The sequence below is a fragment of the Ranitomeya imitator genome, chromosome 1 (genome assembly GCF_032444005.1).
Source record: "Ranitomeya imitator isolate aRanImi1 chromosome 1, aRanImi1.pri, whole genome shotgun sequence".
Classification (NCBI taxonomy): Eukaryota; Metazoa; Chordata; class Amphibia; order Anura; family Dendrobatidae; genus Ranitomeya; species Ranitomeya imitator.
In genome coordinates, this window is record NC_091282.1 from 221,225,733 (window position 1) to 221,250,770 (window position 25,038).

The 25,038-nt window shown below is 44.0% G+C and overlaps 1 protein-coding gene across 1 annotated transcript in view; it reads left to right on the forward strand.

The window, feature by feature from the left end:
• Positions 1-25,038, forward strand: part of ADAMTS19 (ADAM metallopeptidase with thrombospondin type 1 motif 19) — a 561,705-nt gene extending 536,667 nt beyond the window's left edge. The window contains exons 20-23 of the mRNA XM_069746287.1: positions 14,155-14,359; positions 14,897-15,049; positions 22,884-23,061; positions 24,808-25,038. Coding sequence (XP_069602388.1) covers positions 14,155-14,359; positions 14,897-15,049; positions 22,884-23,061; positions 24,808-24,959 — 688 coding nt within the window. The 3' untranslated portion in view covers positions 24,960-25,038. The remainder of the gene's footprint in view (positions 1-14,154; positions 14,360-14,896; positions 15,050-22,883; positions 23,062-24,807) is intronic.

The window sequence follows — 25,038 nt, forward strand, 5'->3', positions numbered from 1 at the left end:
CAGGATGGAATACTGTGCGGTCAGTATAAAACACTACAAAAATCCACGCAGAGTTTACAAAAAATCTCCACACCTGACTAAAGGTGTGGAGGGTAACTCTGCTTCCCAGAGCTTCCAGCAAGACAGAAAGTACTTCAAACTGATAATGCTGGACAAACAAAGAAAGCACAGAATGGATAAGACCACAAACTATGGACAGAAAAAGTAAGCAAAAACTTAGCTTTGCAGAACTGGTCAGGATAACAGGGAACTCCAAAGAGATGTGAACCCAACCAGGAACCAAGGTTTTTAATATTAGCATAGTACCGTCCCGATTAGGGCACCTTGACAATGGTGGGATGGCTTTTATGCTATTTTTGATCAAAACAGTATTAGTAAAAACCCTGAGTTATTTAAATGCACTTGCTTTTTACTTATTTAGTTACAGCAGGGTTTTTTTTCTCATTTTCTTTCTTGTAGGTTTTGTTCACTTTATGGCCAATGTGAACATGTGTTTATATGCTGCATGTATACCGACTTAATCCAAGCTCAATTTTTGTGTTTTTCTTTAAAAATGGGTTGTGGCTGCGTCTTCCAGCAAGACAATGACCCAAAACATATAGCCAAGGCAGCAAAGGAATGGCTCAAAAAGAAGCATATTACGTTCATGGAGTGGCCTAGCCAGTCTCCAGACCTTAATCCCATAGAAACCTTATGGAGGGAGTTGAAACTCCGAGTTGCCAAGCGACAGCCTCAAAATCTTAATGATTTAGAGATGATGTGAAAAGAGGAGTGGATGAATATTCCTTCTGACATGTACCCAACCCTCATCAACTCACAAAAAACGTCTGCTGTGCTTACCAACAAGGATTTTGCCACCAAGTATAAAATACTAGGTCGTTTGCGCTTTAAATACCCTCTCCACTGTATAGAGACAAAGGTGAATACATGTTGTGAATTCTGCTCATGGGCTCCCTCCGGTGGTTGTAAGTGGCACTTTTGTGAGTTCTGCTCTTGGGCTCCCTCTTGTGGTTTCAAGTGGTATGGCTGCTCCTTGGAGTTAGCTGTGGTCAGCTGCCTCCACTTATCATCTCCTCTCTCGCCTATTTAAGCCTGGCTGTTCCTTCAGCTAGTGCCACTAGGGTTTTTTGATCATATTGTTTCTTATAGGTTTTGCATAACCGATTTTGAATGACCTGGCAGAGGGAAGGAGATTGTCAAATAGAAATTTACGGTACATGGCTTCATCTATTTTCCCATTGATGCGGTGAAGTAGTCCTGTGCCCTTAGCAGCTTAGCAGAGAAACACCGCCAAAACATAAGGTTTCCACCTGCATGTTTGACAGTGCGGACGGTGTTCTTTGGGTCATTAGCAGCATTTCTCTTCCTTCAAACACGATGAGTTGAGTTAATGCCAAAGAGCTTAATTTTTGTCTCATCTGACCACAGCACTTTCTCCCAATCTCTCACAGAATCATCCCGGTATTCATTGGCAAACTTCAGACGGGCCTGCACATGTGCCTTCTTGAGCAGGGGGACCTTGCGGGCAATGCAGGATTTTAAACCTTTAAGGCGTAATGTGATTGCAATGATTTTCTTGATGACTGTGCTCCCAGATGCCTTGATCATTAACAAGTTCCCCCCATGTAGTTTTTGGCTGATCTCTCACCTTCCTCATAATCACATAGTGAGATTTTGCATGGTGCCCGAGATCGATGTGCCTTGACAGTCATTTTGTATTTCTTCCATTTTCTTACTACTGCACCAACAGTTGTCTCCTTCTCACCCAACATCTTACATATGGTTTTTGTAGCCCATTCCAACGCTGTGCAGGTCTATAATCTTGTCTCTGACATCCTTAGAAAGCACTTTGGTCCTGCCCACATTGTAGAGGTTAGAGTCTGTCTGACTGAGTCTGTGGATTGTAACATAGTAACATATTAAGGTTGAAAGTCCATCTAGTTCAACCCATAGCCTAACCTAACATGCCCTAACATGTTGATCCAGAGGATGGCAAAAAAAACCATGTGGCAAAGAGTAAGCTCCACACTGGGGAAAAAAATTCCTTCCCGACTCCACATACAGCAATCACACTAGTTCCCTGGATCAACACCCTAACAAGGATTCTAGTATATATACCGTGTAAAATTATACTTTTCAAGAAAGGCATCCAGTCCCCTCTTAAATGTAACTAATGAATAACTCATTGCAACATCATACGGCAGAGAGTTCCATAGTCTCACTGCTCTTACAGTAAAGAATCCGCATCTGTTATTATGCTTAAACCTTCTTTCCTCCAGACGTAGTCTGTCTCAGGTCTATGATTAAAAAGATCATCAGAAAGGTCTTTGTACTGTCCCCTCATATATTTGTACAATAACATAAGATCACCCCTTAGCCTTCGTTTTTCTAAACTAAATAGCCCCAAGTGTAATAACCTATCTTGGTATTGCAGACCCCCCAGTCCTCTAATAACCTTGGTCGCTCTTCTCTGCACCAGCTCCAGTTCAGCTATGTCTTTCTTATACACCGGAGGCCAGAACTGTACACAGTATTCTAAATGTGGTTGAACTAGTGACTTGTACAGAGGCAAAATTATATTCTCCTCATGAGCATCTATGCCTCTTTTAATGCATCCCATTATTTTATTTGCCTTTGTAGCAGCTGCCTGACACTGGCGACTAAAAGTGAGTGTGTCATCCACCCATACTCCCAGGTCTTTGATGGTTTTGCCCAGAGTTTTAGAATTAAGCACATAGTTATACATCTTATTACTTCTAACCAAGTGCATGACCTTATATTTATCCCCATTAAAGCTCATTTGCTATTTATCAGCCCAAGCTTCTGGTTTACATAAATCATCCTGTAATATAAAATTGTCCTCATTTGTATTGATTACCCTGCAGAGTTTAGTGTCATCTGCAAATATTGAAATTTTACTCTGTATGCTCCCTACAAGATCATTAATAAATATGTTAAAAAGAAAAGGGCCCAATACTGAAGCTTGTGGTACCCCACTGCTAACCGCGACCCAGTCTGAGTGTGCTCCATTAATAACCACCCTTTGTTACCTATCCCTGAGCCAGCTCTTAACACACTTACACATATTTTCCCCTATCCCCATTATTCTCATCTTATGTATCAACCTTTTGTGTGGCACCATATCAAAAGCTTTTGAAAAGTCCATATACACTACGTCCACTGTGTTCCCTTGGTCCAGTCCGGAACTTAACGCTTCATAGAAGTTGATCAAATTAGTCTGACAGGAACGGTCCCTAATAAACCCATGCTGGTATTGGGTCATGGGGTTATTCCTCTTCAGATACTCCAGCATAGCATCCCTTAGAATGCCCTCCAGGATTTTACCCACAGCAGAGGTTAAGCTTACTGGCCTATAATTTCCGAGTTCAGATTTTGTCTCCTTTTTGAATATTGGCACCACATTTGCTATACGCCAGTCCTGTGGTACAGACCCTGTTATTATGGACTCTTTAAAGATTAAAAATAATGGTCTATCAATGACTGTACTTAACTCCTGCAGTACTCAGGGGTGTATCCCATCCAAGCCTGGAGATTTTATAGATGTGACTATGTAAGACAGCTGTCTTTAATGCATGTAAGTAGATGATTAGGAGCAGATAACTGGTCTGTAGGTGCCATAACTCTTAATGGTTGGTAGGGGATCAAATACTTATTTCTCACTGTGAAATTCAAATTAATATAATTTATGCAATGTGATTTTCTGCATTTTATTTTTGATATTTCATCTCTCAATGTTAAAATTATCCTACCCTTGAAATTATAGACTGTTCTTGCCTCTGTCAGTGGGCAAACTTAGAACATCAGCAAGGGATCAAATACTTATATCCCCCACTGTATGTACTGTACAGACCAAAAGTTTGGACACACCTTGTTAGGACTGGCGGAACGCACCAAGACAGATGGTATAGATGCGTTCGCAGTCCGGGGTCCACCGTGCAGGTGAAAACCTGCTGCTAGCAATTAGCAGACTATATGGCGGTACACTAGAGTATACACGCGTGGGTTAACCTCACCCAGCGTGAAAGAAGCAATCCTGTTAAGGCACAGGACCGCGGTACCGCACCTAAAGCGCGAGCAAGTAGTCAGCGAACTCAACCCCAACTGGGATTGAAGTCCGATTAGACCCTTGCTGGCGCAACACCGCAACTGGGTGTGAAATGAAACAGAAGAGCATGCAGTGCCGCACTAACGAACGCCACTAACCACCCAGGCTTGGGTAAGGAAAGCACAGAGGAAGTGCACGGCGCCGTACTGGCGGTCACAGCAACTGGACGGTATAATGTGTGACTAGTGCTGTAGGATAAGTCGGGCGCTAGGTAGCAGCCATACACCTTCCGCGAACAGTCATACTATAGGGTAGGGGTATCCAAGGACGACTTGCACTCACAACATACACACATTAGCAATTGTTTGACAATACTAGCGCATGGCCGTGCGGTCATGCGCAGTTTATATAGCAGCAGCACAGGAAGTGCCCACAGCACTTTTGCCCTTCTAGGACCTGCCAAGAGGACCAATGGAATGTGCTGCAGAGCCTGAGCACATGACCCTCGATCTCCAATGGGAGACCTTACGCTGGGCATGCTCAGTATGTGCAGACAAGGACTTAGTCCCAGAGAAGTCCGCTCGCTGCTGACCAGCACAGATTTTAATAGCAGAGACTGGAGAAGCAGCAGTAACTCTCAGAACAGAGTGAGAATGAGCAAGACGCTGGGACCGACGTCCTTGCTGAGCAGACTCCACTGTGGCTGGACAAGAATGGGAGACCGCAGCGGAGGTGGCTCGAGATTCCCCCTGTGCAGAAGCGGGAACTCGACCCCTAACATTACCCCCCCTCCTAGGGCCCCCCCTCCTTGGGCCTCGCTACGTTCGAAGGCAGCAATGAGCTGCGGAGCCTGAATGTGCTCAGCAGGCTCCCAGGACCTATCCTCAGGGCCGTAACCCTTCCAGTCCACCAAAAAAATTGTTTTGCCACGTACCACCTTGCACCCCAAGATAGCGTTCACCTCGAAATCGTCCGTAGACGAACCCGATGTCCCGGCAGATGACTCAGAAAACCGAGACATGTATACGGGCTTAAGGAGGGACACATGAAAGGTGTCGGTGATACCAAGGCGTGGAGGAAGGGCCAGACGGTAGACCACAGGATTAACCTGTTCGAGGACCTTGAAGGGACCCAAGTAGCGAGGAGCAAATTTAGTGGACTCAACTCGCAGCCTGATGTTACGGGCGGAGAGCCACACCAAGTCGCCAGGAGCAAAGGACGGGGCGGGGCGCCGATGAGCATCGGCGGAGGACCTCATTCTCTCCTTAGAGGCCCGAATGGCATCCTGAGTGCGGTCCCAAATATCCCGTGCCTCCACAGCCCAGTCTGCCACCCTGGAGTCTGCGGAAGACACGGGCATAGGCACAGGTACCCGTGGATGCTGACCATAGTTGAGGAGGAATGGGGTTTGTCCAGTGGAGTCAGCTACGGCGTTGTTCAGCGCAAACTCTGCCCATGATAGCAAGGATGCCCAGTCATCCTGCCTGGCTGAAACAAAATGTCGCAGGTATGTGACCAAGGTCTGGTTGGCCCTCTCTACCAACCCATTCGTCTCGGGATGATAAGCGGAAGAGAGATTCAACTCAATACTGAGAAGACGACACAGCTCTCTCCAGAACCGAGACGCAAACTGGGGACCCCGGTCACTGACAATTTTGTCAGGCATACCATGTAGGCGGAAGATGTGCTTAATGAACAACGCAGCCAAGGCCCGTGCAGAAGGTAACCGTGGTAGCGGCACCAAATGCACCATTTTCGAGAAATGATCGGTGATGACCCAAATGATGGTACAGCCGCGAGACTTGGGCAAACCCACGACAAAGTCCATCCCGACCATCTCCCAGGGCCTATCTGCCACCGGCAAGGGATAGAGCAACCCAGCTGGCCTTTGACGCGGAGATTTATTTTTGGCGCAGGAGACACACGCCAGAATATAATCCCTGACATCCCGGACCATATGCGGCCACCAGTACGTCCTCGCCAGTAGCTCAGATGTCCTCTTTGTCCCAAAGTGTCCACCCACTCTGGACGAATGAGCCCAAGAGAGAACCTCCGGTCGCAAATTAATGGGCACAAAAGTCTTGCCCGGAGGCACAGACTCAAGCGAAACCGGTGCTACGGTTCTCAGGCTCTCAGAGGGAACAATAAGCCGAGGCTCCTCTTCCTCCTCTTCAGTTGACATAAGGGAGCGAGAGAGAGCATCAGCACGAATATTCTTCTCCCCGGCGAGAAAACGAAGAGAAAAGTGGAACCGGGAAAAGAACAAGGACCATCTGGCTTGGCGAGAATTTAGCCGCTGGGCTGTCTGTAAGTAGACCAAATTTTTGTGATCAGTGTAAACCTGGGAGGGAAACCGCGCACCTTCCAGAAGATGTCTCCACTCTGAAAAGGCCAACTTCATTGCTAGCAGCTCCCTATCCCCGATGGAGTAGTTTCTCTCCGCTGGCGAGAAAGTCTTAGAGAAGAAGAAGCATGGATGCTTCCGACCTTGAGCATCCTTCTGGTAGAGGACTGCTCCAGCACCAACGGACGAGGCATCCACCTCCATTAGGAATGGCTTATCCACATCGGGACGATGTAAGATGGGAGCGCTAGCAAAGTGGGACTTAATAGAAGTGAAGGCCTTGGAGACCTCTTCCGACCACAATTTAGGATTCGCTCCCTTCTTGGTGAGGGCTACCAAGGGAGCTACCAGAGTTGAGAAGTGGGGAATGAACTGGCGGTAATAGTTAATGAACCCCATAAAGCGCTGCACCGCTTTAAGAGAATGGGGCTCTTGCCAGTCCATCACAGCCTGTAGTTTGGCAGGATCCATAGCCAATCCCTGGGCGGAGATGATATAGCCCAGGAACGGCAAAGACTCCTGCTCAAACATACACTTCTCCAACTTAGCGTAAAGAGAGTTTGCCCGTAGGAGGTCGAAGACTCTGCCAACATCTCTCCGGTGGGAGTCAATATCTGGAGAAAAGATGAGAATATCATCCAGATAGACTACAACTGAGGTGGAAAGCATATCCCGGAAGATGTCGTTGACAAAGTCTTGAAAAACGGCTGGGGCATTACAGAGCCCGAAGGGCATCACCAGATACTCATAGTGCCCATCTCTGGTGTTAAACGCCGTTTTCCATTCGTCCCCCTCACGGATGCGAATCAGGTTGTAAGCACCCCGCAGATCTAATTTAGTAAATACCCTTGCTCCCCGAAGCCTATCGAAGAGCTCAGATATCAAGGGCAAAGGATACTTGTTCTTAACGGTGATAGCGTTAAGACCCCTGTAGTCTATGCATGGACGTAGTTCCCCATTCTTCTTCTGCACGAAGAAGAACCCTGCCCCAGCAGGTGACACTGACTTCCTGATAAACCCTCTTGCCAGATTCTCTTGAATGTACTGAGACATGGCCTCCGTCTCCGGGAGAGATAATGGATAAACTCGACCCCGGGGAGGCTCAGCACCAGGCAAGAGATCGATAGGACAGTCATAGGGGCGATGGGGCGGAAGGGTCTCTGCCGCCTTCTTGGAGAACACGTCTGCGTAAGACCAATATTGCTTGGGGAGAGAGGATAGATCTGCGGGTACCTCAGTAGTAGCAACCTGAACGCACTCTCGGTGACACCTACCCCCACATGATTCACCCCATCCCAGAATTCTGCCTGAGGACCACTCGATGTAAGGAGAGTGGTACCGTAGCCAAGGTATCCCCAACAGGACCTCATCAATACCCTCAGGAATGACGAGCAGAGAAATAATCTCCTCATGGGATGGCGACAGGGACAGAGTAACAGGGATGGTCTGATGTGTTATCTGTGCGGGGAGTGTCGACCCATTCACCACTCGTACCGTTACTGGTTGAGATAGCATAACCAGGGGTATTGCGTGACGTTGGGCGAAGGCAGAAGACATAAAATTGCCCTCCGCCCCAGAATCCACGCAGAGGTCTACCGAGTGGGAGGATGAGCCAAAGGTAATTGTCCCCTTAAAGGACAATTTGGAGGCAAACGTCGCAGTGTCTAGTGCACCTCCACCTACTACCACTAGATGCTGACGTTTCCTCGACCGCTGATGACATCTGGTGGCAAGATGTCCTGACTGTTGGCAAACATGGCAACCCTGGAGTGCACGAGCGGTCTGGGACTTAGATCCCGCTCGTGACAGCACCTTAGGTTCCTGGAACTCAGGAGCCTGGACTGGAGATTCCAAAGGTTTGGCGAAGGTGGGAGCCAGCCGAAACCTCTGCCTACACTGGGCTCGCTCTAACCTCCGCTCGTGAAAACGGAGGTCAATGCGAGTAGATACTGCTATTAACTCCTCCAGTGTGGCGGGAATCTCCCTAGTGGCCAGAGCATCCTTAACGTGGTCAGCCAGCCCCCTCCAAAATATAGGGATAAGGGCTTTATCCGACCACTCCAGCTCAGATGCCAGAGTGCGGAAATGGACGGCAAAAAGGCTGACCAAGGACGAGCCCTGAGTCAGTGCCAACAGTTGGAGCGCCGTGTCATGGGTGACACGAGGTCCTAGAAAGACCTGTTTCAGAGTGCTCAGGAATAACGGAGCACTCTGCACCACATGATCGCCACGCTCCCACAGCGGCGTAGCCCACTGCAACGCCCTATCCGACAATAAGGAAATTATAAAGCCCACCTTAGCCCGCTCTGTAGGGAATCGAGAGGCCAGAAGCTCGAGATGTATTGAGCACTGACTCACGAAACCTCTACAGGACTTACTGTCACCAGAAAATTTCTCTGGTAGCGGGAGGCGAGATAGCGTCGGTACAGGAGTGGCAGTGGACAAGGTAGCTGCAGCCACACTTGCAGCCTGAACAGCGACAGCAGTAACATCCACAGCTGAGGTTGAACGCTCAAGAGCCGCCAACCTTCCCTCCAGCTGCTGGATGTACCGCTGTAAACGCTGGTCGTCCGCCATTTTACTAGCCAGACCCTGGCGCTAGTATTCTGTTAGGACTGGCGGAACGCACCAAGACAGATGGTATAGATGCGTTCGCAGTCCGCGGTCCACCGTGCAGGTGAAAACCTGCTGCTAGCAATTAGCAGACTATATGGCGGTACACTAGAGTATACACGCGTGGGTTAACCTCACCCAGCGTGAAAGAAGCAATCCTGTTAAGGCACAGGACCGCGGTAACGCACCTAAAGCGCGAGCAAGTAGTCAGCGAACTCAACCCCAACTGGGATTGAAGTCCGATTAGACCCTTGCTGGCGCAACACCGCAACTGGGTGTGAAATGAAACAGAAGAGCATGCAGTGCCGCACTAACGAACGCCACTAACCACCCAGGCTTGGGTAAGGAAAGCACAGAGGAAGTGCACGGCGCCGTACTGGCGGTCACAGCAACTGGACGCTATAATGTGTGACTAGTGCTGTAGGATAAGTCGGGCGCTAGGTAGCAGCCATACACCTTCCGCGAACAGTCATACTATAGGGTAGGGGTATCCAAGGACGACTTGCACTCACAACATACACACATTAGCAATTGTTTGACAATACTAGCGCATGGCCGTGCGGTCATGCGCAGTTTATATAGCAGCAGCACAGGAAGTGGCCACAGCACTTTTGCCCTTCTAGGACCTGCCAAGAGGACCAATGGAATGTGCTGCAGAGCCTGAGCACATGACCCTTGATCTCCAACGGGAGACCTTACGCTGGGCATGCTCAGTACGTGCAGACAAGGACTTAGTCCCAGAGAAGTCCGCTCGCTGCTGACCAGCACAGACTTTAATAGCAGAGACTGGAGAAGCAGCAGTAACTCTCAGAACAGAGTGAGAATGAGCAAGACGCTGGGACCGACGTCCTTGCTGAGCAGACTCCACTGCGGCTGGACAAGAATGGGAGACCGCAGCGGAGGTGGCTCGAGATTCCCCCTGTGCAGAAGCGGGAACTCGACCCCTAACACACCTTCTCATTTAAAGATTTTTCTGTATTTTCATGACTATGAAGATTGTACATTCACACTGAAGGCATCAAAACTATGAATTAACACATGTGGAATTATATACTTAACAAAAAAGTGTGAAACAACTGAAATTATGTCTTATATTCTAGGTTCTTCTAAGTTGCCACCTTTTGCTTTAATGACTGCTTTGCACATTCTTGGCATTCTCTTGATGAGCTTCAAGAGGTAGTCACCGGGAATGGTTTTCACTTCACTGGTGTGCCCTGTCAGGTTTAATAAGTGGGATTTCTTGCATTATAAATGGGGTTTGGACCATCAGTTGTGTTGTGCAGAAGTCTAGTGGATAAACAGCTGATAGTCCTGCTGAATAGACTGTTAGAATTTGCATTATGGAAAGAAAAAAGCAGCTAAGTAAAGAAAAACGAGTGGCCATCATTACTTTAAGAAATGAAAATCAGTCCGAAAAATTGGGAAAACTTTGAAAGTTTCCCCAAGTGCAGTGGCAAAAACCATCAAGCGCTACAAAGAAACTGGCTCACATGAGGACCGCCCCAGAAAAAGAAGACCAAGAGTCACCTCTGCTTCTGAGAATGAGTTTATCTGATTCAACAGCCTCAGAAATCACAGGTTAACAGCAGCTCAGATTAGAGACCAGGTCAATGCCACACAAAGTTCTAGCAGCAGACACATCTCTACCACAACTGTTAAGAGGAGACTTTGTGCATCAGGCCTTCATGGTAAAATAGCTGCTAGGAAACCACTGCTAAGGACAGGCAATAAGCAGAAGAGACTTGTTTGGTCTAAAGAACACAAGGAATGGACATTAGACCAGTGGAAATCTGTGCTTTGGTCTGATGAGTCCAAATTTGAGATCTTTGGTTCCAACCACCGTGTCTTTGTGCGATGCAGAAAAGGTGAACGGATGGACTCTACATGCCTGGTTCCCACCAAGAAGCATGGAGGAGGAGGTGTGATGGTGTAAGGGTGCTTTGCTGGTGACACTGTTTATTCAAATCTGAAGGCATAATGAATGTCTACCACAGCATCTTGCAGCGGCATGCTATTCCATCCGGTTTGCGTTTAGTTGGACCATGATTTATTTTTCAACAGGACAATGACCACAAACACACCTCCAGGCTTTGTAAGGGCTATTTGACTAAGAAGGAGAGTGATGGGGTGCTATGCCAGATGACCTGGCCTCCACAGTCACCAGACCTGAACCCAATCGAGATGGTTTGGGGTGAGCTGGACCGCAGAGTGAAGGCAAAAGGACCAACAAGTGCTAAGCATCTCTGGAAACTCCTTCAAGATTGTTGGAAGACCATTCCCGGTGACTACCTCTTGAAGCTCATCAAGAGAATGCCAAGAGTGTGCAAAGCAGTCATCAAAGCAAAAGGTGGCTACTTTGAAGAACCTAGCATACAAGACATAATTTCAGTTGTTTCACACTTTTTTGTTAAGTATATAATTCCACATGTGCTAATTCATAGTTTTGATGCCTTCAGTGTGAATATACAATTTTCATAGTCATGAAAATACAGAAAAGTCTTTAAATGAGGTGTGTCCAAACTTTTGGTCTGTATTGTGTATATATATATATATATATATATATATATATATACACACACATATATATACTGCTCAAAAAGATAAATGGAACACTTAAGCAACAGAATATAACTCCAAGGAAATCAAACTTCTGTGAGATCAAGCTGTACACTTAGGAAGCAACATTGTTTGACAATAAATTTCACATGCTGCTGTGCATATGGAAATGGACAACAGATAGAAATTATTGGCTATTACCAAGACACAGTCAATAAAGGAGAGGATCAGCAGATCAGCACATCAATGAGAGCTGTGACAAGGTTTGCTGTGTCTGTCAGTGTAGTGTCCAGAGGCTGGAGGCGCTACCAGGAGACAGGCTACTACACCAGGAGACATAGAGGGGGCCATAGGAGGGCAACAACCCAGCAGCAGGACCGCTACCTCAGCCTTTGTGCAAGGAGGAACAGGAGAATCACTGCCAGAGCCCTGCAAAATGACCTCTAGCAGGCCACAAATGTCCATGTGTTTGCATAAACGGTTAGAAACCGACTCCATGAGGATGGTCTGAGTGCCCGAAGTCCACAGATGGGGGTTGTGCTTACAGCCCAACACCATGCAGGATGCTTGGCAGTTGCCACAGAACACCAGGATTGGCAAATTAGCCACTGGCGTCCCCTGTGCTCTTCATAGATGAAAACAGGTTCACACTGAGCACATGTGACAGACGTGACAGAGTCTGGAGACACCGTAGAGAGCGATCTGCTGCCTTCAACATCCTTCAGCATGACCAGTTTGGCAGTGGGTCAGTAATGGTGTTGGGTGGTATTTCTTTGGAGGGCCGCACAGCCCTCCATGTGCTCGCCAGAGGTAGCCTGACTGCCATTAGGTACTGAAATTAGATCCTCAGACCCTTTGTGAGACGATATGCTGGTGCGGTTGGCCCTGGGTTCCTCCTAATGCAGGACAATGCCAGACCTCATGTGGCTGGAGTGTGTCAGCAGTTCCTGCAACATGAAGGCATTGAAGCTATGGAGTGGCCCGCCCATTCCCCAGACCTGAATCCGATTGAACACATCTGGGACATCATGTTTCGCACCATCCACCAACATCACGTTGCACCACAGACTGTCCAGGAGTTGTCAGATGCTTTAGTGCAGGTCTGGGAGGAGATCCCTCAGGAGACCATCCGCCGCCTCATCAGGAGCATGCCCAGGCATTGTACGGAGGTCATACAGGCACATGGAGGCCACACACACTACTGAACATCATTTCCTTGTCTTGAGGCATTTCCACTGGAGTTGGATGAGCCTGTAACTTCATTTTCCACTTTGATTTTGAGCATCATTCCAACTCCATTGTTACTTTTTATTGTTCTCAACACATTCCACTATGTAATGAATACAAATTTACAACTGGAATATTTCATTCAGTGATATCCAGGCTGTGGGACTTTAGTGTTCCATTTCTTTTTTTGAGCAGTGTATATATATATATATATATATATATATATATATATATACATACACATATACATTGGGGGACATAAGTATGTGATTCCTTGCTGATTTTGTATATATATATATATATATATATAATACATATATACTTTTCAACCTTTTCCGGCGTATCATGCTTCAAACATAAAGATGCCAAATGTAAATTTTTGGTGAAGAATCAACAACACTTGGAACACAATTGTGAAGTTGAACGAAATGTATTGGCTATTTTAAATTTTTGTGGAAATTCAAAAACTGAAAAGTGGGGCGTGCAATATTATTATTTCACAAGGCACTGTATAATGTGCTGTATGTATTCCGATGAAGCAGAGGATAATTGTATATGCAGAAATATTGTGCATTTCCATCTAAACAGCTATGTAACAGTTTGAGATTATGATGTGAAAACTTAACAGAGATTTAGGAATTTCATCCAGAATTTGCTGCAACCTCAATGTGTTATGCAGCTGCTGCACTTAAGTTAGGATAAATAGCCACAGGGATCAGAACATAAGAATTTGGTGTGGAAAGCAGGTGTCTGCGAGGCCTCCATTGTATAAGAGCAGGCACCTCCCTCCAGATGTGTTACTGCAGAACACTGCTCTAGATAGACATGACGGATGTTTTCAGAATGTAACTTAGTTCTGCTTGGCACTAATAAACTGCAGGTTAGTATGTCAAACTATACTACATTTTAGGCCAAGACTGCTCAATGATTTCTAGGATAAAAACTGTGGAAAATAGGCACAGGTTCCTTAAATAAATTTGCACTCAATATGTGAACACATTTTTATTGTAAGTTTTCAAATCCTAACTAATAGGAACCCCAAAAGGCTGAGACTATATCCTCTGCATATAGACCTTTTCGATATATGGCCAAAAATGTTAAAGGTTTCTTCAAGAATGCGATAATAATGTGATTTAATTAATTCTACTAGAAACACAGTAAATGTGACAAAATACATATTTTAGCATTATTTGTACTGATAGTAGTACTTTCAACAATGGTTAAAAAATATACCAAAAACCTATAAAGCACTATATACTTTTTTGCATTCTAGAATATACTGTATCTGTATACAAAGCAACATTAGTCTAATAAAAACATTTTACAGAAAAATGTATTTTCTATTTAGATGGATGATGATGGATTGGAGTCCATGTTCCAGGACATGCGGTAAAGGAACTCAGACCCGGCAGACTGCATGTACACAACAACTCAGAAATGGAACACTGATCACAGTCCGTGAAAAAGACTGTCCTGGATACAAGCCTCCTTCAAGCCAGCGCTGTGAGGGACAGGACTGTATGACAGTGTGGGAGGCCGGAGTATGGTCTGAGGTGTAGTAATACACATGAAGAAGATCAATAGGGTGGATCAGAATCATTGTTATTATACTGAGTATAATTTTAACAAAATATGGTATGGTTTGGGTGAAGCATAGGCAATGTCCTTGAATGTAACTTACAAAATGTCCTCACTCTAAAATAGTATCAGATATCTTAGAATTCAACCATGGTTATATTGTTTAGGACAAACTCACACTTTATCCTGATAAATAGGAAGAAATAATGGAGCATATGTAGATTTAAGGATGAATAAGAATTCAAATATAAATTATAAAATATAAATTATAAATTTATAAAATATAAAAATGTTAGGGATTAAAATATATTTTTAGAGGATATATTCTTCAAATAGAATCCTTCGGCCTAAATATTTTTACAAATTACTAAATAATCAGTACAATAAGTATTTGCATGCTCCAAGGACCCATAAAAGGTAAATACAATCAACACAAGAATAACATTTTATCGGCAAAAATGCTTGAAATAAAGTACATTAAACGGAAAACTAAAATAATTCCTCTTTTTCAGTGCTCCTTGAAATGTGGTAAAGGTGTACGACATCGGACTGTGAGATGTACAAACCCTCGTAAGAAATGTCTAATGTCCACCAGACCCCGAGATATGGAAGATTGTGAAGATTACTCTAAATGCTACATATGGAGGACAGGAGATTGGTCTAAAGTAAGCCCATAATCCATAATTAATCAATCTTTTGCTTGATGAGAAAATAGCAAAGGTGGAAACAGTCATAAATCCACTGACAAGAGATGATCGATTCAATGCCAATTGAATTTAAGTCAAATTTTATAAGATTTTCAGGTTTAAGCAAAATTATACAATTTGTGATTTGATTGGTGCCAATTGAATGACCACCTTTTTACACATTGCAGATTATTGCATTGACTTGCCGTTATAAAATCAATCAAAATAGTATATGTTCCCAAAATGGTGTCTGTAAAAATGTCAGCTCAGGGCACAAAAGCAAGTACTATCAGAGCTCCGTCAATGAAAAAAGCTTACTGGTAGCAGAAAGCAGCAACACAAACAAAATATGGGCAAATTTGGTATTGCCATAATAATGCTAACATGGAGAATCATGTTGCCAGGTCATTCTAACTGCAAAATGAATTAAATTTTTTCTTCAAAAGTTTCACTGCACTTGGAATTTATTTCCCATATTATAGCACATTGCATGGTTAAACTGTTAAAGTGACACTGTCACCTGAATTTGGAGTGAACAATCTTCAGCCATGGAGGCGGGGTTTTTGGGTGTTTGATTCAACCTTTCCTTACCTGCTGGCTGCATGCTGGCTGCAATATTGGATTGAAGTTCATTCTCTGTCCTCCGTAGTACATGCCTGCACAAGGTAATCTTGCCTTGCGCAGGCGTGTACTATGGAGGACAGAGAATGAACTTCAATCCAATATTGCAGCCAGCATGCAGCCAGCGGGTAAGGAAAGGGTGAATCAAACACCCAAAAACCCCGCCTCCATGGCTAAAGATTGTTCCCTCCAAATTCAGGTGACAGTGTCCCTTTAAATTGAATGGTGTAATTTAAAACAAACTCCTCTCACAATAAACATGCCCTCATAGGTCTACGTTGACAGAAAAATAAAAAAGGTAGGGCTCTTGGAACAAGAGGGGGAAAAAAAATAAAAGAGTAAAAACGAAAAATTCCAGGGTCATTAAGGGAATAAATTATAATTTAATAGAAATACAATACTTACAGTGGATTTCCAATAAATAACATTTGAACATGACTTTCTTCTAGCAATCCATGCTTTATCTAAGTTATGCAAGAAGCATATGCACAGTTAAAAAGTAAGTATAGTCAGTTTAGTAGTACTGAGATAGTGATAGGTAAGAGCGGATCGATACTATGAAAATCGAGTTTGAGTCAATTTCCTGAAAATTCACAGTTTTCAAGCAAATTCGAACATTTCGAAGAAATTAAAAAAAACTTGCCCTGAACCACTTCTGACACTGCTGAAGCATCAGAGCAGGCTAACGGTTTGTGTTGCTGCAAGGGCCTGATCATAATGCCCTGCAACTATGACATCTTCTGGATTATCATGCCTTGTATAGTGGTCAGTACCTGGGCTATTTGAGATCAATTGATCCCAGTGGAGCCCAGTATGCACGTCAGAGTTATTTCCCACCTCCAGAGTTCCTGGGTGGGTCTGTCTCTTCTGTAGTGAGTAAGCTCTTATGGTCAGTGGGGTCCCTTTTCTCTCCTTTGTAGTATGTAAGCTCTTATTGTCAACGGGAGTCTTTTCTTTTGAGTGTAAGAGTGTAAGCTCTTATGGTCAGCAGGGTCCTCTTTCTCTCTCATCTGTAAAGTATAAAGTCTCTTATGGTCAACAGGGTAGTCTTTCTCACTCTCCTCTCCCCATGCATGTTTTCTGAGCAACTACAAGCTTTCCAAATTTGAGATTTGTGCAAAATTTTTTGGATAGCTCAGCAAAGTTATCGAATTAAAATTTCAAAACATCTGCCCATCTCTAGTGGTAGGGCAATGGCACATGTTGTGAGGATTATCCAAAATACCACAAATGTTAGGCTCATCTAGTGAAGTGGACTCTTGAATTCGTAAGGCAGGATGGAAATACAAACCTTAGGCATTGGTACAAAAGGCAAGAAGGCACATGGGAGTGATGACTTGGCACATTTGAAACTACAGGAGTTTAGTTGTAATAAAGATACAGCCCTTCCTGAGCAACAAACAGAGGTAGTCAAATAGATGTATATTATGGATGAGTGAACAGTATTAATAAAGTCCAAAATAGTCTGTGACCATATGCGGCTGGAATATAGTCCAGGAGAAGGCATTCCATAGGCAACCAGCAAGGCCAAAATTGTGCAGCAACTCATAGGTCTTGCAGGGTTGAGAGCACAGACTGCACAGAGGAGGAAGCACTCCAAACGCAGGATTAGACGTCTTAATGCTAAAACACAGGTATGTGTCTTAAGGCCCCTTCACATTAAGCGACGCTGCAGCGATACCGACAACGATCCGGATCGCTGCAGCGTCGCTGTTTGGTCGCTGGAGAGCTGTCACACAGACCGCTCTCCAGCGACCAACGATGCCAGTAACCAGGGTAAACATCGGGTAACTAAGCGCAGGGCCGCGCTTAGTAACCCGATGTTTACCCTGGTTACCATGCTAAAAGTAAAAAAAAACAAACACTACATACTTACCTACAGCCGTCTGTCCTCCAGCGCTGCGCTCTGCTTCTCTGCTCTCCTCCTGTACTGTCTGGGAGCCGGAAAGCAGAGCGGTGACGTCACCGCTCTGCTTTCCGGCTCACAGACAGTACAGGAGGAGAGCAGAGCACAGCGCTGGAGGACAGACAGCGGTAGGTAAGTATCTAGTGTTTGTTTTTTTTTACTTTTAGCATGGTAACCAGTGTAAACATCGGGTTACTAAGCGCGGCCCTGCGCTTAGTTACCCGATGTTTACCCTGGTTACCAGTGAAGACATCGCTGGATCGGTGTCACACACGCCGATCCAGCGATGTCAGCAGGAGTCCAGCGACGAAATAAAGTTCTGGACTTTATTCAGCGACCAACGATCTCCCAGCAGGGGCCTGATCGTTGGTCGCTGTCACACATAACGATTTCATTAACGATATCGTTGCTACGTCACAAATAGCAACGATATCGTTAACGATATCGTTATGTGTGAAGGTACCTTTAGTGGGGCTTAACTATGCCTAGGTAGATAAGATCACAGAGCCACACTGGGCATCTTAGAAAACCTGGCATAGAGCACAACATAGAGCAACAATCGTATGCATAGATAGCGAAGTCAGATATACCCGGAACAGATGCATAAAAACAATGTGTATAATACAAATCTAGGTCACCCAGAAAATGAAAGAAATCTGTGCCTGTTTCTTACCAGTCATACATTTGTAGTAAATACATTGTTATATAGTTGAAAAAAAGACAAATATCCATCAAGTTCAACCAAGAGATGGGAAAGGACAAAGGGAAGGGGCTAGTGATGAGCGAGTGAGCTCATTACTCGAGTTTTCCCGAGCATGCTCAGGTGTTCTAAGTGTATTTGGGCATGCTCGTAAATTTAATTTGTGTTGCCGCAGCTGCGTGATTTGCGGCTGCTAGACAGCCTGAATACATGCAGGGATTGCCCATTTGATAGGAAATCCCCTCATGTATCCAGGCTGTCTAGCAGCCACAAATCATGCAGCTGCAGTGACATAAACTAAATTTACGAGCACACCCAAATACTCGAAGAACACCTGAGCATGCTCGGGAAAACTCGAGTAACGATCACACTCGCTCATCACTAGAAGGGGCACATTCTCAACCGCAATGCATAATCCAGTCTGCTCCAAAAGAGCTAAAACTTTCCTTCCTGATCCCAAATATTGATCTACTAGAATAAATGTACAGAAAAGATCTATAGATTTACATAAGTATTCATGCTATTTCCTTCTAAAAAAGCATCCAAGCCTTTTTTTAAAACTACCAACAGTTGCCAGTTGATCAGTTCTTGAGGTAGACTATTCACCATTCTCATGGTGAAAAAGGCCCCATCTCCTCTGCAGATTGAACCTTTCTTTTTTCAAGAGGAGGGAGTGCCCCCTTGATTTTATGAGCAGGTTTTGCATAAGATAGCTCTTTACTATTCTTTTTATATGGGCTATTTATGTACCGTATTTTTTGGACTTTAAGATGCACTTTTTTTCAAAAAGATTTCTGGGTAAAATGGGGGTATTGTCCGAATGTAGCTTATCGGGGGTGGCGGCAGGAGTCTGGCAATACTGTGGGTGATGCTGTGGGCACTGGGCTGGGAGGTGGAGCTGTTCAGAGGTGTGACAATGTGGAGTGGTGCTGCGAGTACCAGGATGGTAGGAGGTGGTGTTCGGCAGTCCTTAGTGATTCAGAGGCTCCGTTGATATTTTGTGAAAGTCCCCACACTTTACTTTCATGGTTTCAAAGTGGCAGACTCTGGGAAAATGGTCGCCAAAGGCAGCCCATGCACAGATTGAAATCTTAGCAGCAAGATCTCGTCTTCCGGGATTGAAATCTGCACATGCGCCTCCTCCAGCGACCATTCTCCTGGAGTCCACTGCATTGTAACCATGGAAATAAGGGGGCTTTCCCAAAATGTCAGAGAAGCTCCTGCACTGCCATGTACCGCTGAGCACCACCGAACACCTCCTTCCACCAGATTGGGATGGTTCTTGCAGCATCACTCTACCTCCGAATACCTCCCGTGACCCCGATCCACCCCATCACCATTCCACCGCCAGTAAGCAGAATTCAGACTCAAAGACGGACCCCCATTTGATGCATTAACATTGTTTTGCATATATTTCTCTTTAAAATTTGGGGTGCATCCAATAGTCTTCTGATTTATTCACACTGCGGGGCGGGATCTCGGGCAGCGCCGCCGCACAGGTGCAGTCAGCAAGACATCAAATGATGCCAGAAGACGGGCAGCACTAACTGCACATGCCCAAGGCATAAGATAACAGGCAGCCGGGACAGTTGAAAACAACGCTGAGGAGGCAGCGCCAGGCGCCAAGAGGGCATGAGTGATGGCAGTGCTGCGTCTGCATTAGGGGGGTGTAGCATAGTGACTGGTCATGTGAATGATGGATGGTATGTATCGCAGAGGTGGGTGGCCCTGTGATGGAAGCCTGGGTATGTTTTGCTCAAGCAGATCTACTGCTGAGGGGTTTGTTTACATTGGGAAAGGCTTCCAGGTGATTGGAGAGGTGGGTGGGTTCAGTCACCTACAAACCCAGCCAAAGAGGCGTGTCTGAACACGTAAGATGGTTTTGTGTGTAAGGACCTGTGGTGATGTCACGCTCACCTGACTAGCCATGTGACAGGTACTTGGGTGTGGTTACACCTATGTAAAGGAGGTGTGTGTAGCACATGGTAAGAGAGAGGTTGAGTGAGTGTATGAGTGTCTGTCAGGGTGGACACACTTCCGTGTGTCCTGGCAGGACACTGCAGAATGTCCTGTGTGTTGGACGGTTCCAAGTGGGGACGTCCTGGAAGCACACAGAGACCATTCCAGGCTGGAGAGCCTGCGTGCTGGACAGAGCACGAATGGTCGGTGTTGGAGGCTCCTGGGAGTGGAGTTGTCCTGGAAGCACCTGGAGACCGTAGACCTGGATGGTCGGTGTTGGAGGCTCCTGTGAGTGGAGTTGTCCTGGAAGCACCTGGAGACCGTAGACCTGGACGGTCTGTGTTGAGGACCTGGGACTGACCTGAAGTCAGTGTAAGGAGTGGAACTTCTGAGAGGTAACCACGGACAACGGGATTACAATATACAGCAGAGTAGCCTATCTGCTACGTGAACTGTCTAATGTTTCATGGCTGTAATGAAATGGACTGTACCCTGACCGGTTTATGCGGAGTTTGAATAAACCATATGGACTGATATGTGTGAGATATCGTGCCTGAAGTGTTTATCCTGCTGCCAAGCGAGTATCCCCAAGACCCGTAGCGGGTAAAACGCTACAGGGGAAAGACTTGCCGCCAGGACTGTTTCAAGGTCCATAGATAAGCCAAGGTAATCAAATTAGGCATTTTCTTACAAATGGAGAGGCAGTGGGAATAATGTTCTTAGTTATCTGGAGTCCCTCTGGTGGAGGTGTGAATTGTATCCATGTAGTGACTCATAAATCCAGGTGTTAAATTGAGTCCTAGTGTCAACGAATTAAACATATTCATTAGTTTGTATTCCCAAATTTTTCTTTCCCTGTGGTCCTTAAAATTACCTTGTAATTTACCTTTGTAATTTTAAGGACCACAGGGAAAGAAAAATTTGGGAATACAAACTAATGAATATATTTCGTTGACACTAGGACTCAATTTAACACCTGGATTTATGAGTCACTACATGGATACAATTCACACCTCCACCATAAGGACTCCAGATAACTAAGAACATTATTCCCACTGCCTCTCCATTTGTAATAAAATGCCTAATTTGATTACTTTGGCTTATCTATGGACTCATCAAACTTCCCACCCCCTAACAAATGTCCTCCTGTTGTATTCTTTAAATATTGTGCTTGTTTCTTATTAATCTATTTGTAATCTTGCCTGAAGAAGGAGCCACTGTGCTCTGAAAGCTTGCAAACATATTATTTTCTGGTTAGCCAATAAAGGTATAACTCCTAGAATACTTCTGTCATCATTGGGCAGAAAAGTATTCATATCGATTTTTCTGGCTAACACGGTACCAAAATACAATTTGTTATTGTACATCTATTAATTTAGGAAATTCTCATTTTTCTTCTTAGCCAGCTAGATTTTGCATTAACACCTTCTTCAGCTATTGGCTTGGAGAAATTTCCCTACATCCATCCTATATGTTTGGCAGTGAATGGAATGAATAAATATGAGTAATTACTTTGTATGCCAAGTTCAGGATCGGTTTCTTAAAAATATAGAAATGTATTGTTGCATTATAAAACAGGTCATTATTAGCACATGTTCTATGCTCATGTGTATGTAGCTTAACACGACTGGCATGGGAGCAATATGAGTTGTACACTCATACTGTCCGTTACATACTTCTTGACTTAATGCCTTTGATATTTTATTGGCAACTTACAATGATGTTCCAAACAAAAACAGGGATTGTTTACTTAATACTAGTGAAGTTGGTGAAATATTACTTTTCTAGCAGCCTCTGTGGTTACGATTATTAATAAATTTGTTATTTAATTTGTTGAATCAATTTCAGTACATAAAATAGTACCGCAAATAATAATGCCAAAAGATAAACTAGATATTTGGTGGATCTACAGTGATATATACAAAACTGAACAAATGATAGTTCCTCGTAATAATCAATTTTTATACATTAAAAAATGTAACATTAAATAATGTTAACAAAGAAGGCTTATATTAACATTTTTGTAATGTTCTGACTGATCAGTGTATCAGAAAGATTGATACTAAAAGCCAACACTTGTGCAGTGGACTGCACTGAACTTCTGAAGATGGCAGCAGATGACACACAAACACCGCTTGCACTGCTCGCTGTAAGGATTCTCTGGTGTCAGGACCGATAGCACCATAGTGTAGAATAATACATATAGTTATAAAGTAAAGGATACAGAAAATACCACAATACATATCAATATTTGATGGTTTCAAAATTTTGACTTCAACACTGCTATTTATGAATCAGCAAATTCATTAATTATATTCTTAGAGTATTTGTCATTTCATCCTTCCTTGATCTATGCCACTGAAACATTTATATCAGGCACGTTGAACCCAAATTATTACCAAATAAGAAAGAAAGGAGTACAAATACAGTAACAAAAAACCTTTGGGGAAGGAAAAATGTTTAAGATTTAAAATTGTAGATGAATACAAATATGTGTCAGTCAACTTCAGACTTCTTGATTGTCTCACAGTGAGCATGTATTAAGTTATTATATTTATATTGCATTATATTGCAGATAACAAAAAAGGCTCTAACTTGTATTTTTTATATTTTTTTATTGTCTCTAGTGTTCCGTGACTTGTGGAAAAGGCATGCAGTCAAGAGTAATTCAATGCATGCACAGAATTACTGGAAGGCATGGAAATGAATGCTTTTCATCTGAAAAACCAGCAGCATATAGACCATGTCATCTACAAGCCTGCAATGAAAAAGTAAATGTTAACACAATAACCTCACCTCGTCTTGGTAAGCATACAACACAATTACCTGATAAATGCATCTTAGGTTCTTGTAACTCTATTCCAGGTCAGGATCCTTCTCTCCTATGTCTAGACAGTACATAGCGTTTATGAAGTGATTTGTAACTTTTGGACCTGGAGTCAGTAATAAGAGAAGTGCCTGCTCTGCCTTGGTATTATCTCCTTTATGTAGTAGGTACATGATGTACGTATTCAGAATAGGGCTCACTTTAAAAGTCAGGCTTTCATTTTTGGCAAGTTTTCCTATGAAGTGCTATTTTATATAGACTGATTCATTGGGAAAGACTTTGTTATCCTTGGTAAACTGAAGGATTATGGCAGTGATATTTTGGTCTCTTAAAGGAAACCATTCGCAAACACTCAAGTGTTTGTTGACCAATCTGCAGTGTCCGTCATGTAGCTGAAGGGCACAGCCCAGCTCTAAAGTATTTCCCTAGTATGCTTTGGGATCCAAGAAGTATCATTTCTCCTTGTGGAGAGTGACATGATAAGCATGTCGAGGTGAGGAGACTTAAAGCCGCAATGCTCCTCTGGGAAATATGCAAATTGTCTCTTCAGAGAGGAAGATGACTAGAACTCTAGTGCCACCTATTGGAGGTAGCAATCCTAACAGTCAATGTCGACCCTTTAACGAGCCTTGTCACATGACTTAGGATAATAGCCAAACTTTGAGATTCTGGTTTGGCTATTATCCTAAGTCATGTGACAAGGCTTGTTAAAGGGTCGACATTGACTGTTAGGATTGCTACCTCCAATAGATGGCACTAGAGTTCTAGTCCTCTTCCTTTCTGAAGAGACAATTTGCATATTATGCTTTAACATTTTAATCAGATACCTTCAGGCGCCACTAGAGCTGAAAGTATATACCCCCAGTTGTGCTCAATACTAGCTAACCAAATCCAAATTCAGTGAGCTTTCCATATTGGTGGCTGCATGCAGCCAAAATTAGATCAATTATCAAGCTATTATAACAACACATTATCTGTACGGTAAAATTAACCTGTCTCAGAATGGGTTAAGCCAAGTTCACATTCTCTGTTACATAGTGAATTATGCTTCACAATGATAGGAAGTACTGACATTGGAGGATCAAAAAGAGAGAAAAATAGACAACACCCTTTTTCAGCTATATTATGAAATATAGGTTGGCGTTAGGATGGACAGGTGGGGCAATTACCCTAGGTCATTAATACCAAAGAGGCCTCCTGTTTCAGCACTGGATGTTCTACTTTTGTTCTGTTGTTCAGCTTTCAACCAAAGTAATAAGCAAATGGCTGTTGAAAAGCAGCAAACAGTTAGCGAATAAGTCCCCGATTCTTCAGGACCAGCATTGCTCACGCCGGTCTTGAGGAAGAGGTCTGTAGGAATGGGATGTGCCTCATTTTTTAAGAGGTGCACAGGTCTTAATGAATCAAGTGTGTCTTAAAAGTGGTGTGCGCTTCGCTACAAATCTTAACCCAGTCTTTGATTTATGGCATAAGCTAAGCCGCTCCTAGTCATGAATTACCGTAGATGTGTGGGGGTTGCCACACCACATTCGCTTATATAGCCATACCTGGCCAGAAGCACTATTTCTGAATTGTGCAAAAATATTTCAACTTTTCAAGGTGTTTTACACCAGAATTCTGGTATAAATACCTTGATTAATGGGCCCGTATATGTATAATGTATAAGAAAAACGGTTTCTAATTCAAAAATGTTACCTAATTTATTCTTTAATTTTTAATTTCAGCTGCTTTAACTTTCAAATGTCTTCAAGATCAATGGCCAGTATATTGTAAAGTAATACGAGAGAAAAATCTCTGCCAAGACATGAGGTGGTACCAACGCTGCTGTGAAACATGCAGAGACTTTTATGCTCAGAAGATGCAGCACAGGAGTTGACCTTGGTTTTGCATGGATCATGCCCAATATTATATCTAAAACACACACACATTTCTAGCATATTGCAACCAAACTTTTA